At 40.3% G+C, this 20,040-nt stretch overlaps 1 protein-coding gene across 5 annotated transcripts in view; it reads left to right on the top strand.

Moving 5' to 3' along the window:
* The window catches only part of TGFBR2 (transforming growth factor beta receptor 2), a 110,621-nt gene extending 107,633 nt beyond the window's left edge, over positions 1-2,988 (top strand). For all 5 annotated transcript variants that reach the window (XM_070575915.1, XM_070575916.1, XM_070575919.1 and 2 more), the window contains one exon: positions 309-2,988. In XM_070575915.1, the coding sequence (XP_070432016.1) occupies positions 309-488 (180 nt within the window). In that variant the 3' untranslated portion in view covers positions 489-2,988. The remainder of the gene's footprint in view (positions 1-308) is intronic.
* Positions 2,989-20,040: the final 17,052 nt, after the last annotated feature.

Below are 20,040 nucleotides of genomic sequence, written 5' to 3'. Positions count from 1 at the left end.
TGCCCCAGAAGCCTACTGGAGGGTCCTTGTGCTGTCTCTCCATTTCACGACTTACTGTGATCAAATGGCACCAGAGCGAATAGGTACAGCTGGTTTCCAGGACATGCACAGCCACCTGCACAGCCCCTGCTTTCCACATGCAACTGGCGGGCCTCATACAGGGAGCACCCGGTCAGAACACAGTCAGTGCACAGCCTCTTTCGCACCTGGCCTGCACTGCGGCAGCTAGGTCAGCAGGCTACTTTGCCCTTCGTAGAGCCCACCAACCCACCAACTCAGAGTCCCTATGGCCTTCTCTCCCCCTGCAGGGCATCCAGATGGTGTGTGAGACTCTGACCGAGTGCTGGGACCACGACCCGGAGGCCCGTCTCACGGCCCAGTGCGTGGCAGAACGCTTCAGCGAGCTGGAGCACATGGACAGACTCTCGGGGAGGAGCTGCTCCGAGGAGAAGATTCCCGAAGACGGCTCGCTGAACACTACCAAATAGCTCTTCCGGGGCAGGCCGGGCCAAGTCCAAAGAGGCTGCCCCTGTTGCCAAAGTACAGAGGCAGCAGGAAGCTGCCCCTGAACGATGCTTCCTGGAAAACCAGGGGGTCACTCCCCTCCCTGTAAGCTGTGGGGCTGAGCAGAAAGAGCAGCAGCAGGGAGTGGGTGACATGAAGCATTCTATGCCTTTGACGTTGTCATAGGATAAGCTGTGTTAGCACTTCCTCAGGAAATGAGATTGATTTTTACAATAGCCAATAACATTTGCACTTTATTAATGCTTGTATATAAATATGGAATAGCTATGTTTTATATATATCTATATATGTCTATATCTATATATACAGCCATACTCTGGAAAGAGACAAAGAGAAAGATCAAATATTCCCAGGAAGTTGGTTTGATTGGAGAGCTCCAGAGCCAAGTGCAGAGGGAAGGGATCCATGCTGGCATTAGCGCTTGACAATCACCCGTGTGATGGTTCTCTGACTACACGATGGAGGACTTAGCATTGGGAAGGAGGCTCCGTGCCTCAGAGCCTGCTATGGTCACCTTGCACTCAGTTTTGCAAAATGATAATTCCATGCACGTGGATCCTCTTCTGGCCACGGAGCTAATTATAGTCGCACTGTCTGGGGACCAGATCCTGGGGTTCCTGTGTGCCATTGTTTCTCCTGGACTTTTCTCTTGAGCTTCAAGCCTCATCATTGGTTTGTGACCCATCTTCCTCAGCTATCTCAGAAACTCCGTCCTATCTCTAATAGCTTAAAAGTTTTGAGCCTCATTTTTTACCTTCACAGGCTGCAGAAAAATCAGAAGGACAAACTTCCCCACCCATGAAATTGCCACACCTTCTACTAATAAGAGATTGTCCTTTTTTTAAAAAAGAATTTCTCCCCACATCTATGTTACTGTTCTCCACTCCCAGCCCTTCTTCTTTTCCTAAAAGGGAGCAAATTTCCCTTCTGGGGCTCATGGTGTTTAATTTTTCCTCATGTTTGGTTTGAGTCTCTAGCTTTCTATGCAAACACCAGTAGGTTCTATCCTTCTGGGCTCCTGAGCGCTCAAGTATATTTTGGCCTGGTGGAAAGGAGCTGTACAACAGCTGCACAACACTGCCACGGTCAGGACTGTTTCCTCGGGCACTCTGAACCTGTATTTTGCTTGGCCAGCACAGCGTTTCACAAAATTGAGCCACTTTTTAAATATTTGGAGGTTTTGCAAAAAAAAATCTGGATCCCCAAGTGAGAATAGATAGCAGATGGTTTCCACTTCTCCCCGGTCTGCATCATTCACAAAATGAAGGTGTGGACACTTTGACAAAGCTGCTTCACTTCTCACTGTAAACATTTGCATTTTCTGCCCACCTCCAGCCCAGTCTGGGAATTCCACATACCCCTAACCAGGGTCCCTTGTAAGAAATGTGCATTCAATCAGTCATTCTCCGGCTACATATGATTTTGATTCCCTCCCTCTACCCGTTAAGATTTGAATTTGGCCTGTAAGGGACCTCCTCTAAATGGTCCCAGTTAACTCAAGTCTCTTTTGCTTGTATATTAAGAGCTTTCCCCTCTGCACTGGGGAAGGGAGCCCTTTACTCCAAGAAGCTTTCATAACGGTTACTGGTCTCTCCATCATACCAGCCTTCCCAGCCGTTGCAGAATTTGCTAGTGAGGACTTGAATGTGGGACACAAATCCCATTTGCAATTAGGAAATCTGTGTCCACATGGACAAAAACAAAGAATGAGCTTTAATACTCCATAGGAAACTTGTTAATCCACAAACAAGTGTTAATGCTGCAAATAATCTCTTTTTAAAAAATGTTTTGGAAGCTACTTATTTTCAGCCAAATAGGAATATTAGAGAGGGACTGGCAGTGAGCAGATCAGCTGTGTTTGGATTTTGGAAGGCCTCATCTCATTGGGGTTAAGCAGACATGCTGACGTTTAGGATTGGGTGTAACTTTGAGGCGCCCTGCTCAGTGGGAGTGGGCTGAGGGACTTAAGGACATTTTGGCTGCAATACCATGGAAGGGCCCAGAAATTCTGTGCACCTTAGGGCTCGTTGATGCCATCCCAATAGCTGTTGCTCATTGACCTCTAGTGGTGAATTTCTAGAATACTGGTCCATTAATGGGATCTTCCAAGATTCAAAAGAGCTTTATCACTCATGGGTCATCATCAGTATAAACTGGAATGTTGTGTCAGATGATACTGTGGCTTGTTTTGTTTTTGTTTTTTCTTATTCAAGAAAAAGACCAAGGAATAACATTCTGTAGTTCCTAAAAATACTGACTTTTTTTTACTACTATACATAAAGGGAAAGTTTTATTCTTTTATGGAACACTTCCGCAGTACTCATGTATTAAAATAGGAATGTGAATGCTATATACTCTTTTTATATCAAATGTCTCAAGCACTAATTTTCATTCTATGCATCGTTTGTCTTTTATATAAATAAAATGTTTATTAGATTGAATAAAGCAAAAATACTCAGGTCAGCTTCCTGTCTCCTGTTCCTGTTCATAGTAGCTAAGCCTATTGACCTCACTTGGTTGTTTTGCAGTTTATGCAGAAAAAGTCACAAGACAAATCCTCTCCAACTTTTCCATATTCACTGTCTTTGTCAATGACAGTTTCAGGTCCTTTTTTTTTTTTTAAAAAAAGCAATCATTGGAGAAGTTCAATAACATGCGATATAGCAGGTGCTGTTGGTGGCCTGCCCTTTATCCCAGGGCCCTGACGTGGTGTCCTCCTCCGTCTCCCGGCCACCATCTCAGTCTCTCCACACTCCCAGGAGCTGCCCTCATCCCCATGAGCGCTTCTTCCAGGGCTTGGCTCAGCCAAGGCTGCTGCTAAGAGCATATGTTTCTTCTCTTTTCTCCTTTCCTCACAGTAGCAGGCTGTTCACTATCTTTTCAACTCCTGCCAGCTGTCATGCCTCCTCCTTTTTCCTCTCTAGTCAGCCACAGCATCCCCCTTGGGGCTTCTGATTGGCTTACCTGCCTCAACAGATGAACGTGCCTTTGGCAGTTGGCTCCAGGTCATTTCTTGAAGGCCTTCTTGTGACAAAGTATATGCCATTTTCTGCCTGAACTTTGAGCTGCCTGTTTTGGAATCTGAGAGATTCTGTGGCTGCTTCTGAGTTATCAACTGGGTTCTAAAGAGTTAAGGTTGTAAATAGTTACATAGTAGCACTGACATCAGGGTTTCAAAACCTTGGCATTATTGACATTTTGGTTGGATAATTCTTTGGGGAATGGGCCTGTCCTGTGCATTGTAAGCTGTGTAGTGGCATCCCTGGCCTCTACCCACTAGCTACCAATAGCACCCACCCCACAGCTCTGACAATTGAAAAGGTCGCCACCAATACCGATGTCTCCTGGGGGACAAAAATCACCCTCAGTTGAGAATTAGCTTTAGTCCTCTCTTAACTAGTAGGTTGGCAATTTTAGCGATTACTAATTTTAGTGGTTACCTGCCCCCCACTTACTTGCTATGTGACCTGGGCAAATACTTAACCTCTCCATACCTCAGTTTAATTTTCTGTAAAATGGGATTTTACTGACCTCATCCTATACAAGATACCATTGTGATAAAGAATACACGCAAGGCTTTTGGAGGTACGTCTTGAACTTGGAAAGCCTTCAATACATACTGGCCAATATTAAGTTGGTTTAGTATGCCAAGGACTGCTTTTGCAAAGAGGCAGATTTTGAGGCAAATTCTAGGGAGCATTTACAACACATAGGAGAACGGGGCACATACTACAGGCCTATAGAACAGGAAATTTTCTGTCCTGTGTGAGTATTAATAATCTGAAAACTCTCATTCACTGAGTACCTGCTGTGTCATCAGATTTAATCCTCCACTAGTTCCGTGTGCCCATTTTACAGATGAGAAATGTTCAGAGAACTCAAGTAAGAAGGCTAAGGTCTCACAGAGGTAGAATTGGGTGCAAAGCCAAGTTGTCCTGGAAATAGAATTTGCAATAAGTTAGAATAATGGTTGGTTCTTTACTTCATATTGTCTCCTGAGGAAATTAGCCTACCCCGTGGGATAAAAGAGACACTCCATGATGAAATGTTCCACTACTCCATCCACACAGCATGATCAGTGTTCTCACTCTCCTCTGGGTCTCAGTGGGGGCAAGGAAGATGCTTTTTCATCTCTGTTGCCCAACTTGCTCTCCACTAACACGATGTGTTGTCTAAATTCTTGCTGAGAGAACGATTGAAAAATGAATGGATGGATAAGTGTGGACAGTGTTGCCTAATGTGTGAAATGTACACTGGTACTTCAGATGATTTCAGATTGTGCCAACCTTTAAAACATTATTTTAATGAGTCTGTTTTTATTTTAACATGTATTAGAAAAAATAAGCACATTAAGCCTGGGCTTCCAGAAATATTATTGCTTGAAATATAGCTCAGTTCAAAAACTTGAATTGATTTTTAAAATGCATTAAGTAGATGATGGAACTTATTTTTGGTGACTAGGGGACACATGAATATGAATGGTTGAAGTGAGTGTGCTCCACTCCAGGAAGCAAATGCATACGAATCACTAACCTTTATTCAGCGCTTGCTGGGGAAGCACCAAACACTATTCTCTGTGTGTTATCTTCTTTATCTGCTTTAATCTTCACCACAAACCTATGAGGTCATCTTAACTGAGGCAGAGAGCGAGGTATTACTGAGTCCCACTGTTAGCCATCTTTAGGCCAGGATTTGAACTGAAGCAGTCAGACCCTAGAGCCCACACTCCCACGTTGAACACAAGATGAAGCCAGAGTTAGAAACCCAGGTGAGCCTCTGGAATGCTCAGGGGTCTGATTCGGTAGCCTAAAATACAGAGAAGGAAGATGCTGTTTGCATTGGAAGGGCAGGGGTTGGCCATCAGGAGGCCCAGGGAGAGAAAAGTCATTCCTCAAAGGCACATGGACTCTGGGCTTCAGCCCAAGAACTTCAGCCAAAACAGGAGCCAAGGTCTTCTGACTCCCCCTTGCAGGCTCTGTTTTGCCCGGGTTATTTCAGTTCTCGCTACTGCAAGGTCGCGAGCCTTCCCACTTGGCAATGTCTCCAAGTGCCCTCAGCGGGGACGCAGTCCCTTCCGCCAGGCGGCAGCTCTTGAATGCAGGCGCTCTTTGTGCCCAGGACTTTCTATTTTGTGGCAGTGGTGTTTGTTTTAAGCTCTTTATGCAAATGACATGCTAATAGTCCAGTCCTGAGGGAAATTCCTTCCCTAGGTGACAGAGAACTTTTCACTTAAACAAGCGTGCTCATCTTTTTTCACAAAAGTCACTGCAGTAGACATCTGCTCATTTTGTTCATTTTCCTCCTGAAATAGGCTGCCTAATCATTACATATCACATTTCCAATTAGTTTTTTTTTTTTTTTACTTGAATAATTACAGCTGTAGACTACAGGTTTGGGGCCATGGCTTTGCAAACTGTGCTGGTGAAGACAAGATTGTGAACTTTCCCACATTACGTGGCCTGCCAATCAGCCTCACACAGTGCAATTTAATTCTAATACATCTCCTGATCTTTGGTGCATTTAAAAATAACTTGTTAATAGTCTTCCTATTCTAATTAAGCTAAAATTTCACACACTGTGCGCGCGCGCGCACACACACACACACACACAAATGATCCTTAAAGATCATTTCTGCATGCAACCTGCACAGCACAGTGCTTCTGAAATTGTCCTCAAAGACTTCTCTCCACCCACACCTGCAATGGTAGAAGGGAGCTGCTATAGCCCTGGTGCAGTAGGATCACCAAAAAAGAGAACATGCCTTTGAAATTTCCTGTTTTGTCTAAATATCCGTAACAAAATCATTTAAATTGGACCTCTGGAGCTAGACCCCCTTGGTTCAAATCCCAGCTCTGTCACTGACTTGCTGTAGGATTTTCTTCAATCCTTTTAAGCATTTTATTCTTTTGGTTTGTTAATGTGTAAAATGGAAGAAATGATAGGACCTACCTAGGAGAGTGGTAAGAATTACTGTAAGAATAGAGCTATTATTTTAAAATTGGTTAGAATAGAGGCTGGTCAGGGCCACTCTGGTGGCTCAGCGGTTAAGTGCGCACGTTCCACTTCAGCGGCCCAGGGTTCGCGGGTTTGGATCCTGGGTGCAGACATGGCACCGCTTGGCAAGCCATGCTGTGGCAGGCATCCCACATATAAAAGTAGAGGAAGATGGGCACGGATATTAGCTCAGAGCCAGCCTTCCTCAGCAAAAAGAGGAGGATTGGCAGCAGATGTTAGCTCTCCTCAAAAAGAAAAAGAATAGAGGCTGGTGCACCTAAGCATTGGTTATTATTAAGTTTTTGTATTCTACCCTAAAATAAAGCTGTATTTTTCTGCTATTTTAAAGACATATTGATACCAAAATCTTTGGGTAAAATGGACTCTTGGGGAGGATGAGCCACGTTTATCTGTAACTGTGAGCAAACCGCCCCTTTCCGTGAGGGGCTGTTTCACCCAGGGCGCCAGGCATGGCTGTGCTGTGCCCGCAGGGCCGTGTGACACAGGAAGGTTGGGTTTCGGTCTTGCTCCACCATCCATCACCTGTTCATTCTCCCATGACTTCGGGCTCTTACCTCATCTGAGACACTTCCCTGTCCTGCCCACATCAGAAAGCTGAAGAAAAATCACATAAGGTGAAAAGTGAAAACACATGGGAAAAGTGTTATTGAAAAATATTACTAATGTAAGATAAAATTTATTGCCTTTTTTGGGGACATAGATATGTACACTGAAACTTTGCTGGATCCTCATTTATTAATAACATTTTATATATATATATATATATACCATCATGTCGTCCCTCACTATCCACGAGGGATTGGTTCCAGGACCCCCGTGGATACCAAAATCCACAGATGCTCAAGTTCCATATATAAAATGGAATAGTATTTGCATATAACCTAAGCACATCCTCCTGTACACTTTAAATTATCTCTAGATTACTTGTAAAACCAAATATAACGCAAATGCTGTGTAAATAGTTGTTATACTGTATTGTTTGGGGAATAATGACAAGAAAAAAAGTCTGTACATATTCAACACAGATGCAACCATCATAGGCCTTTCAATCCACAGTTGATTGAATCTGTGGATACAGAACCTGTGACACAGAACCCGCGGATATGAACAGCCAACTGTGTGTGATGTCAATCCCCTTAGCAACCCTATGAGATTGGTATTATTTTCTCCATTTTGCACTTAAGGAAATTGAGATAAGTATCTTATGCAAGTTTACACACTCTGAACCCAGGTCTCTCTCAGTGCAAAACCATCCACTCCTCCAAGCTGTTTTGTCCATGTTTATTTCCTTCACCCAACAGATATCACTTGAATGCAAGGTGGTGTACCACCCAGTGTCTGCTTCATCTTGAAAGCAAGAACTGTGTGTCACCCAGCATCCTATCCTAGCAGCTGGCACAGAGAGGAGCGCATAATGATTGTTCAATAATTTTTGCTGAAGGACGAAATGAAAGCTCTTGGCCTTTAGAAGTCCACAGTCCAGCTGAGGAGACAGACAGATACAAGAAACAGTGTGATGGGGATGTACCTGCTGGTAATGCTTACGGGAGTGAAACAGCCTGGTTTTTGCAGAGAAGTTCCTAGTCAGAACCTGCCTGCTGTCCCACATCTGCCCGTATGGATGTAGTGCTCCAGCCACCATTGCTCCCCTGACAGGATGGCCTTGCTCCTTCAATTCTCTCACAACTCTCTCAAGGACCGTGTATTAGTTTCCGAGGACCGCTACAACAAATTACCGCAATCTTGGCGGTTTAACCAACAGAAATTTTTTTCTCTCGCAGTACTGGAGTCTAGAAATTCAAAATCAAGGTGTCAGCAAAGCCTTGTTGCCTCTAAAGGCTCTAGGGAATAATCAGGACTAGATAATCTAGAGCTTGACTCCTTCGGCCACCGTGGCCTCCAGGTGTTCCCTGGCTTGCGGTCACACCGCTCCAGTCTCTGCCTCCATCTTCACATGGCCTTTCCCGCTTCTTCTCCGTGTGCCTCCTAGTGATGTTTATCATTTGAGTTAGCGCCCACCTGGATAATGCAGGATGAGCTCGTCTCAAGGTCTTTGACTTAATTACATTTGCAAAGACCCTTTTTCCAAATAAGGTCACGGTCACAGGTTCTGGGGGTTAGGATATGGACACCTCTTTCTGAGGACTGTCATTCAACTCACTACAGAGCTTCAGTCAATTCACTGGTATGAATTCTTCCAAGGTGAAAAGGTTCCAAGCCCAAGACTCTCTCCCTTGTTCACTTCAGGGATTCCCAAAGATAAAAATCCAACCACTTCACAAATTTTATTTGGTTTCATTGTCTCTCTTAACAACAGCAACAAAAATGATATGTTTACATTGTGCAATAATTAAAATGTCACTTAAGGATTAGGATTTATCTCAATGATTTCACATACTTTTTGCACATCTATCATTTTTTGAGCAGCTATGACTTTTCTTTCCAAGAATGTAGAAATGAGAAAGAGTTGGCAAAATTTCCACCCACTGTAGCCTCCTTTGAAACCACCTTGTGTTTAACAGCCCCTGACAAAACGCAGGGAGCAATTCATGCTCAAACAATATTATGAAATTTCACGCCAGGGCCAAACTTAGAAACAAACTATGGCTTTGTGAAAATATGTATATGTCTTGTTCCCATGCCCCATCTCATTCCTTTGGACTATAAGAAATGTGAGAATGGGAAGATGAGTTCTGGCCTAATATCCTGTTACTAAGTCCCTTACCTCTATGACCTTGAGTATTCTAGTTATCATTATTCTAGCATAACAAATGACTATAAGATATAGTGGCTTATAGCAACCATTTTACTTTGCTCGAATTTTATGGGTCAAAAATTTAGGAAGGGCTTGGGCTGGACAGTCTCACTTAGGGTCTCTTCTGCTGTTGAATTCAGATATCTACTTGGGTTAGAATCATGATGGTTCAGCTGGGCTGGATGTCCAAGATGCCTCACTCTGGCAGTTAATGCTGATTGTCTGCTGGGAGCTCAGTTGGGGTGATCATCTAGAACACCTCCACGTGGCCTGTCCAGCTGGCAGTGTCAGGGCAATAGAGTTCTTACACAGCAGCTGGCTTCCTTTAGGGTGAGCATCACAAGAGAACCAGGCAGAAACTGCATGGACATTTATGACATCATCTTGGAAGTCATATAAGATCATTTCTCCCATACTCTACTGAACCAAGCAATTGCAAGTCACTCAAATTCAAAGCAAGGGGATGCGGTCTCCCACCTCGCAATGGAAGGAGGGACAAAGAATTTTGGGGCAATGCTTTAAAACCACCACAGGTACCTTACAGTATGTGGGTCTCAGTCTCTTATCTGTAAAATGGGACTACATTATCTCTAAGGCTTCTCTAGTACTTAAAGTCTATTGAGTACTTTCCTTTAATTATTCTAATTTACCCACATCAATATTTATATGACATTTCCCTTCTTTTTTACTATAAAATAACTGTGTTACATAAAATTAGGAAAGAAACAGAGAAAAGGTTCATTTTCAATAACCTTCCTATTCTTTATATATGTTTTTAGAGTTGTTTAATATGTGTGTTTATGTGTGGTACTTGTGTGTCTGTGTGTGAGTGTGATGAACTCATCAGTTCACCTTTTTAGAATCTTTTTCTCAGAATTAAACAAGCCAGAAAGGCATTCTGGCATCTTGTTTTTAAGAAGCATCAGTTGCCATTATAACTAAACATACTATATGGCAGTAAAATTTAATATTCTAATTAAATTATAGTGGTTTTTAACCTCAGATTACAAACTCAGGTGTGCAAGAAATGTCATATTTCTTATTTTTCTATAAGTCTACTTAACTTTGATTCTAAACTTCTATCCTGCTGGCCTGGTGGGAAATTCAGCCCTTATTTGGGGGACTACCTTCCCCACTAACTCCCGAAGTTTTACCATTGGCCCAGGTCTCACACCGTGAGAACAGGAGCAAGGGGGTGGGGAATTCTGGTTCTCAGTTATCAGTGAAGCACGATTCGCTTATCCCATTTGCTGGGTTTGTTCAGGTTTGCCTCTCCTCTAGTTCCTTGCCTTGCTAGGGACTTAGTGTTATTTTTGAGAGAATCTGAGCGCCACACATCTAGATTTGCATCCTGGTGTGCCCTGGGCTATACCCTTAAAACCCACTGTACCCTCAGGTCCATGTCTGGGAGCAATAGGCAGGGGTTCTCTGCTCCAGAAGTCAACACAATCGTCACTCCTTCAGATCCTAAGGCTTCTCTATCCTCCATCATTTCCTTTGCCCAGGCTCTGCTCCTACCCTTTCTTCAACAGAGTTTGATAGCCTATCAACTTGGAGCCTGAATCATTAGCAACCAAATAACTAGTTCACTTAATTTTCAAACCTTCCCTGGAGAAGGAAATATTTGCATTCCATCTTCCTAGTGCTTCAAAGAAAAGGAAGAAGAACCAATTGATTATTTTTCCATAATAAGAGTGAATGTTCACATCCTGCCACAAAAGAATACATCAGGCTTATTTATATGCATTGCATATCCTCCAGTATAATCAAGGGAATTACACTTCCATCTGATAGTTTTTTCAAGTCTATGTTCGACCACTTTCTAAATCTCTTGGGCCTGATGGGAGAACAGCCTCTTTCTTGGCTGACAACACTGAAGAAATATGGAAAAGAGAACAAAATGGCAGACGTAGCATTTATTGTTGAGATGAGATAATACAGGTCCATAATCCCTTATTTTTTGTTTCAAATATAAAATCTCTGAAAACTCTAAATAAATTTCCTATCTTATTTGGTTTCTAAACCTGATGTGAGGCAACTTACAGTCATTATTCATCCCATTTAGGGTGAATATTTATGTTGTATGGCAGAAATATTAATGTGTTTGATTATGGGAGTGTCACCTATACTGCACTTTAGGGTGTCACATAATGTTTATCTTATTATCTTTCTAAAAATCCCCCAAAGAATCTGAATTTCTAAATCTATCTGAATCCAGAGGTTTTGGATAGGGTTTGGGACATATGAACCAGTAGGTTTCTTATTCATGATATTTTCTCTAATGCCATTCAGGCTAGATCATGAGGCGTGATCTAGTGGGGCGTGATGATTTCAGGGTAGGATTGAAAGAAGAAAAGGTATTTTGAATTTAAAAAGCTTGTGGTGGACTCAAAGCAAGGAGGAAGACAGGTTGAATCAGAACAAGGCTTCTGGTCTCCACACCACTGAATCCAGTCAAAATTCCCCAGTTGAAAGGAAACAAAAGGACTGATGAGGGAAGATGACCATGGGGCTGGGGACCCAGTGCGCTGTAGACCTGGAGGAACCATGCAGACTGAAGTCAAGTCATAATGCAGAGAACACTCAGCCCCAATTAGAGCGCGGCCTTAAATTGTCAGCCCATGGAACAACATGGATACTGAGTCGGAAAGCCTAAAACCTCCATAATCTACTCCAGTGAGCATCACTATCTTCTGTGCCAAGGAATTACATCAATAGTGTTTCACACTAAGCATCTGGTGAGAAGCTCCCATCCATAACAGCCTATTGCCCACTGAATGTCCACAAGAAGTGGTCCCAGTGCCCCCAGAGAGTTTTCTCAGACCTAATCTGTTGCGGATTAACCTAAATCAATTTTGCCAATCTTTTTTTTTTTTTTTTTGAGGAAGATTAACTCTGAGCTATCTACTGCCAATCCTCCTCTTTTTGCTGAGGAAGGCTGGCCCTGAGCCAACATCTGTGCCCATCTTCCTCCACCCTATATGTGGGACGCCTACCACAGCATGGCTTGCCACACAGCACCATGTCTGCACCTGGGATCCGGGCCAGTGAACCTAACTGCTGTGCCACTGGGCCAGCCAAATCATTCTTAATGCTCAGACTCTTGTGGGTATTGGTAGCTTCCAATAGTTAGAAGCAGACTAAGGCTACAGGTCTCCCCAACAACCTCACCAGCAGGTTTTAATAAAAGTAGCCTCAGATTGCACAGAAGTCATCATGCAACCCATTCCATAACCTCAAGGAAGTCCCAAATCTCTCTTCTTAGGTGCTATCACCATACTTCGCATTTGAGATTAAAATCAGTAACATTCCAGAGATGGGGGATGTAGCAACTTTATAGTTGGAACTGTCAACGAAAATAATCCATAACCAATCTATAAATGAAAATTTGGGTGAGTTTATTCTGAGCTTAAATCTTAGGATTATAACCAGGGAGAGTCTTTCCACAAAGGAACAGAGCACTCCAAAGAAGTGGGGGTACACAGGGTGGTTTCACATATGGTTGAAATGTCCCTCCCACAATAGTCACAAGATTGCCCTGTCCGCACAGCACTTGATGGACACAGCAGGTAGTGGGTCTGCTATCTTGGTGGGTGTAGCAGGAGGCAAGTCTATTGTCTCAAGCTGGGAGGTCACAGATGAGCGCAGCAATCAGTTTCTAGCCTAAGGAAAGATACTTAATCCTTAAGGAGACGCCAACGGCAACGTTGGGAGGGGGAGGGAAGTTGCACCTTTATCTCAAGAGCCTTTTGCTCTTGCCATAGGGAATCTCTAAAGCAGAGACACAATGCATGCTCAACGCCTCGGTCAGGCCCTTTTGGAAAGACAAGGTCAGGCCGAATTAGGTTTACACCAAATGGCTTCCTCATATATTCCAATATATCCTATTACTTGCCATTTTTATTTGTCAGTATCCACCAACCAGAATCTTCTAAATCAGTACCTGGACCCTGTTTTAGAAGCAGACCTCAAATACTATCCTGAAGGATCCAGAATTCTGAGCCAGTTGGATTCTGTTTATGTGAAGATAGAGAATCTTCACCATATTTGTAGCCTATTCACATATCCTGAACACCAGTAGTTTCACCAATGAACACCCATTTGTACATCCATTATGATAATTAACAAAACCTCCTCTATTGATGAATAAACGCAGGTGAAGTACTTGTAGTAACAGTCTCTGGTGTGTGACTTTTGATTATATATGAACTAACCATCCCTGGAATATTTATTGAGATTGGAGCAGCCATCCATCCTATGAATGTATTTCGAAGTTATATACCCACACACACACATATATACCAAATATATATGCTAAAGTATTTGAAAGTAAAGCGCAGACTGCAATTCACTACCTGAGAGCTGTGTGGGTAATGCTCTTTCAATTTCCCAGAGCACTCAGGAGCCCTTCAAGTTGGAGGGTGGAGCACTGGATGCCTAGAAAGATAATGGCGGTGGTATTTAGCTTAGATCCTCCCAGCCTCTCAACCTCCACACTTGAATTTGTTTGGGACTGAATGGTATCAGTTGAAAATCTCTTCCAAACCCACGGAAGTAGTGTATTTTCTTCAGCTGTTGCTCCTTGGAAAAACAGACCCTACTTCTAGAACAGAGCTGGTTTTGTTGGAATGCCTCTTCACTATAGCTCCCCTATGCACTAGGCTTAAATCATGATTACTGGAAGGAATGTCTCTGCTATTGGCATAAACAGTACAGAAAAGAGCTCTAACGTAGGCAATACTTGTGGTTTTGTTTCATGAGATAAGTGTTGTGTAAACAATACAGATACTGTGTTAGGAAATTAAGTCATTCACATACCACAGAAAGACATTAAATCACTTACAAGTTATAAATCTTTACTAATAGATGCTAGATGTGACTTCTTAAAATGCGAAACCTGAGTTTAAATTCAGACATTGAATATTCAAAATTTTACCAGTCAGTAATATAGAAGTGATTAAGTAAATTATATTCAGAGGATAGTCATGTAGACAAGTTATGGAGTCTGCTGTGTAGGGTCTAATAGTAAGGTGAAAATAATCACAGAAAACATACAACATTTACCCTGTTTTTAAAAATTGTGTGTCTTTCACATGTATCTATGTGCATTAATTTATCATTCTTGCATTCATATCTGTTAGATTGTTTCCCATTTTCCATTTTCCAGCATTATGAATATTGCTGCAGCGAATATCTTCATGTAAGTTGGTATTTGTATATTTTTTATTTATATGAAGATAGCCTACAGGAAATTATGAATAGTTTTATGGTTTTTGTCATCTCTGCCAAATTATTTCCCAGAAGGATTGTGTCTATTTTTATTCCCACCAACAATACATGAGAACATACATTTCACAGCACATTCACTAGCTTTGTATATTACCACTTTTTGTTAATTTAATATTTCACAATTATACGTCATTGTTATTATTTGCATTTCTTTTATTTATAGAAGGTTGATCTTTTTTTGATAAATTTGTTTAGAAATTTGGGTTTTACTGCTGAGAATTCTCTGTCATGTCCTTTACGTATTTGTCTATTACACCTAAATGATTATATAAAGTATAATATTTGCCACAAATACTTTCTCAGCTTTTATTTGCCTTTTCATTTTGTTAATGTGTATTTAATATATCCAAATTTTAAAATATGTATGCAGTTAAGTTATTCACCCTATTTTCTTATGAACTCTCCTATTGCATTCATATTTAGAAAATAATGGTCTTTACAAAGATCCAATAAATATCCAATTCTATTTTCTTAAAGATTTTCTGTGGCATTATTTTTAAAGAGTTAATTATCTATTCTCTCTGGAATGTATTTGAGTACATGGTGTGGGCTTGAGGGAAGACCAGTTATATATTTTCTAATTGCTAAACAGATGCCCCACCATCATTTAATGTGGGGATGAGGGTGAGAAACTCCTTTATGACGGACTTACGTTACTTCCTTAAGGACACTGTAGGGGAGGAAGACATTTCCTCTCCCCACTCTAGGTCCTTCTGGTCAGGCTGTGAATTAAATTTACATGAGACACAATAACAAGAGAAAATTAAACAAAGCTTTATAACATGTACACATGTGAGAGACTCAAAACCGAGCTACTCTCCAAAATGGTGGAGGTTCTCATGTTAAATACCATCTTCAGTTACAAAGGAGGATGTTGGGGGTGAGGGGAATCATTTATGGGAGGTTACAGAAAAGCACAGTAAACAAGAGTAAGGTTGTTATGTAGATTTAAGTCCTTGCCTTCAGCATTGATAAGAGTTTCTAGAGATAAAATCATCTTCCCTTCTTCCTGGTGTAGAGATGGAGACACCTTTACAGATGGAGATTTCCCTTACAAATATAAATGTCTGTTACAAAGGGTAACTTCTACTTTTCAGAGTTTCTTTCACGTCTGCAGTTTTTAAAAGTAACCAGCCCAAAATAATCCTCATGCCAAAGAGACATATCTTGGGGTGGCCAATTCCAATCCCCCACGACACAGTAGGTTTGTCTTTGTAATAGAAAATACTTCTGGACTATCTTGCTCCATTACCCAAATTTCAATACAAGTCTGTTATAGATAATGTTACTTCTAATTAATGTTTGTACTTCTCATTTCCAGAATTTTCTTTAATATTATGGCTTGTATTTTTCAGACTTTTTTTGTTCTTATTGTAAATTATTTTGTTAGGAAAAGATTAAAAATTCAGCACATATCCAGGCCTATAAAATATATCCAGAGTTAAATAAATGTGTGCTGTTATCTTTGATTCAAAACTTAGCCTTTTGTTTAAAAAGAAACAAAACATTACAAGCCTATCACCACCATCTAAGTAACTATCCCTTGTTCCCAGTTCCTGTCCCTACTGAGCCCACCCCTCCATGGCTTAAATGTGGATCATTCCCATCTATGCATGTACCTATAATCTAGAGTGTTATCTTCTGTGTATGTTTGTTTGTTTTTAATTTATATAAATGGAACCCTGTATGTATTGCTTTACTCCCTGCCTTTTTCTTACTTAAGATTATGCTTTTGAGATCCATCTATGTTGATGCCTATCAATCTTATTTATTCATTTTAACTGCTTTGTAGTGTTTAATCACATGTAATCACATTTCAGTGGCTCAAATGCCTTTCCAGCCTAGTAAGCAAATAAACCATGAATCCAGGGTCAATTCCTGTAAATGCCTAAAGGTTAAGAAAAACAACCAATCACAAACAGCCAACTAGGCTTTCCCAAATAATGGAATTGCTTCAGCTATAGCCAATCAAATAATTTCCTTGCTTGGCTTCCTGTCTTCTCTATAAAAACTTTGCCCCAGCTCCTGTCAGTGGAGCATCTTAACTACATTTGGCGCGATGCTGCCTGATTCAAAGTGATGCTTGCTCAAATAAACTCTTCAAAATTTTAATATGCTTCAGTTTATCTTTTAACACACATGAATATACCACAATTTCTTCATTCACCTTACTCAAAGACACTGGTTGTTTCCAATAGTTTATAATTACAAAGTACTGAGTATTGATCTATTTTATTAGGAAAGGAAATGATAACAAAGTTAATCAAAAGAAGTAAAATAGGTTATAAAATTATTGGAAAGTATACAGTTAGAGCACAATTAGTGAAGAAGTAGGATAAAAGATCAGAAGATAGCATACTTGTGACCTCAAAGTGAGAAAAGCTCTACCAGTTTAAATGCTAACAAAATATGAGCAGTATTTGTATGCTGGAAACTACAATAAACTGATGAAAAGAATATAAAAGACCAAAATAAGTGGAGCACTGTACTGTGACGATGAATTGGAAGATTCAATATTGTTAAGTTATTGATTTTCCCCCGTTTGATCTGCAGATTCAACACAATGCAATCAAACTCCTGGCACTTTTTTTTTTTCAGATGTCAGGGAGCAGATTCTAAAATTTATGTGGAAATGCAAAGGCACTAGGATAGCCCAAACAATTCTGAAAACAAAATAAATCAGAGCCCTCATTCTGTCAATTTTCAAGACATCCTATAAAGCTATAGCCATCATAATGAGGAGCTCAGAAATAGACCATACAAACATAAGCAATTGATTTTTGATAGTTGAGGAGGAAATCTAATAATATAAATAAAATCTCCTGCCAATCTGTAAAGCCTACCCACAAAGGTAGAAGAGAAAGAAAACAGTTTTATTACTGAAAAAGCATTAAACCGGAATGTGATGTGCACCTCAGGCAACAAGCTCAGGAGATTGTAAAGACAGAAAGAAATCACACCCTCTTATAAAGCAAAACAGACACAATCCATTACACACGTGTTAATTGTCTTTATCAAGAAGGAAAAATAAAACTTCTTGTGTCTTTATGACAAACTGAAAGTTACAGCTTGGAATCAAACACTTGAAGCTAAAACTCCCAAAGAAACAGGAAGATTGGGGTCACCTTCCTTGACCTTCACATTTCAAAAAGACAGGCCTGTCATCTCAAGAAAGAAATCTCAAATGAAAAACTGACAAGAGGCTCATTTAGCTTTTAAAAAGACAAGTGCATCTCCAAAAGAAACAGAAAGTATTTGCAATTTCGTATCTTCTAAAAAAGATGTTAAAAAGAGAGGGGCAAGTTCTTTTTTGCTTCTGGTATGAGAATTTATTTATTTATTTTAATTTGCATTTACCCTTACACAGTGTACAAAAGCTACTCCTTGGAGAAAGGAAAATCCTTTCAATAAATGGTGTTAGAAAGATTGGATGAAGAATAAATGAAACTTAACACGTACCACATACTTTATATAAAAATTCACTCAAAATGGATCAGAAATGTAAGTGAAAAAATGTAATATTATAAAACATCTAGAAGAAAGCAGGAGAAAAGTCTGAGTGACTTTGAGTTTGGCAATGAGTCTTTTTAGATATGATGCCAAAAGCATGAACTATAAAAGAATAATTGATAAATTTCAGTTGGTCAAAGTTTCAACTTTTATTTTGTGAAAGACATTGGGAAGAGGATAAAAAGATAAACTGCAGAGTGGGAGAAAATATTCGTGAATTGTATTTGTGATAGAGGACTTGCATCCAGAACATATAAAGAACACAACACTCAACAAGAAGAAAACAAAGACCCCACTTTAATAAACAGGCGAAAACTGAACAGGAACTTCACCAAATAAAATATATGAGTGGCAAATAAGCACATAAAAAAGCTCAATATTTCAGTCATTAGGGAAATGCAAATGAAAACCACAAGGAGACGTCACTACATAAGCATTAGAATGGCTAATTGAAGGGGATCACAACATGCCACCCCACAATATGCCACTTTGACATAAGGATAATTTTGAGCTGAAGGTGATTAAGAAACAGCAAATACAGAAGAGCTCTCTGCCTTCCCCCTTTCTGCCTAAAAGCAGGGCATAAATGTCCCTTTTGTAAAGGAAATGTATCACCTGAGATGACTTGAATCCGCATAACAAACCTTACTGAATAACCCTTATTTACTGTATATTTCCTAGTCACCTTCCCACAACTTACCCTCCCCACCCCCAGAAGACCAAACTCCTTTTTCCTTTGTCTAATTTCTTCTTCACACTTTATGACCCTTTGTTAAAATGCTATATAAGCTTCTGGGTCTAACTGCTTCTTTGGGTTTTCACCTCTTTTCTGGAAAGCCTCTGAATGCATGCAAAATAAACTTTTTTTTTCTGTCAGTCTGTCTTCTGTCAATTTAATTCATCAGCCCCAGGCACTAAACTTAAGAGGGTAGAGTAAAGGTTTTTTTTCAGTTCCTTATGCTAAAAAAAAACCTGACACTACTAAGCGATAGTGAGAATATGGAGCAGAAGAAATTTACATATGTTGCTAGTGGGAATGCAAAATGGTACAGTCACTTTAGAAAACAATTTAGCAGTTTCTTATAAAGTGAGATATATATTTACCATGTTGCCCAGCAATCCTCTCCTAAGCATTTACTCAAGTGTATTGAAAATTTATGTTCATACAAAAACCTATACACAAATATTTATAAAAGCTTTATTTATAATTGCTTTAAATGGGAAACAAATCAGATATTCTTTCAACAGCTAAGTGGATAAACTAACTGTGATATATACATACAATGGATTACTACTCAGCAATAAAAATGAGTGAACTATTGGTTAACATAATAACATGAGTGAATCTTAAATGCATTTTGCCAAGTGAAAGTTGCTAGATTCTAAACACTACATTTATGTGATTCCATTTATATGACAGTGTGGAAAAGGCAATAATATGGGGATGGAAAACAGATCATTGGTTGCCAGAGTTTGAAGGTGGAAAGAGGAGTTGACTACAAAGGGGCCACATGAGGAAATGTTTCGGGTGGTGGAACTCTTCTCTACTGTAGTTTTAGATGCTTGACTGCATGCAGTTTTCAAAACCCATACAAAGATACATCACAAAGGGTGAATTGTACTATATGCAAAATTTAAAAAATCAAGTAGAAATGTCAGAGTGATGTTAAAGAAAAAATTATTCCTATGCTTGTTAAAATGGTAAGAGAAACTTTATTCAAGACTATCGCAGTTAGAATATTTCAATAGAGATCCAGCTCAGCTTCAAATTCAAAGGCAGCTGGGGATTTGTAGCCAATGGACAGAGTAAGGGGGTCAGCAGATGGGAAATTACTAAGAGGATACCTCAAGGATAGGGGGATTCTTGCTAAACTTGTTACCAAGCAAGGACTCGCCATCTGATGCTCACAAAAGCTGATATTGTGGTACACGCGTCTTTGAGGGAA

This window comes from Equus przewalskii, chromosome 15 (assembly GCF_037783145.1).
Source record: "Equus przewalskii isolate Varuska chromosome 15, EquPr2, whole genome shotgun sequence".
NCBI classification, from domain to species: Eukaryota; Metazoa; Chordata; class Mammalia; order Perissodactyla; family Equidae; genus Equus; species Equus przewalskii.
Note: the sequence above shows the minus strand (reverse complement) of the source record. Positions and strands in the feature narration are given on the sequence as shown.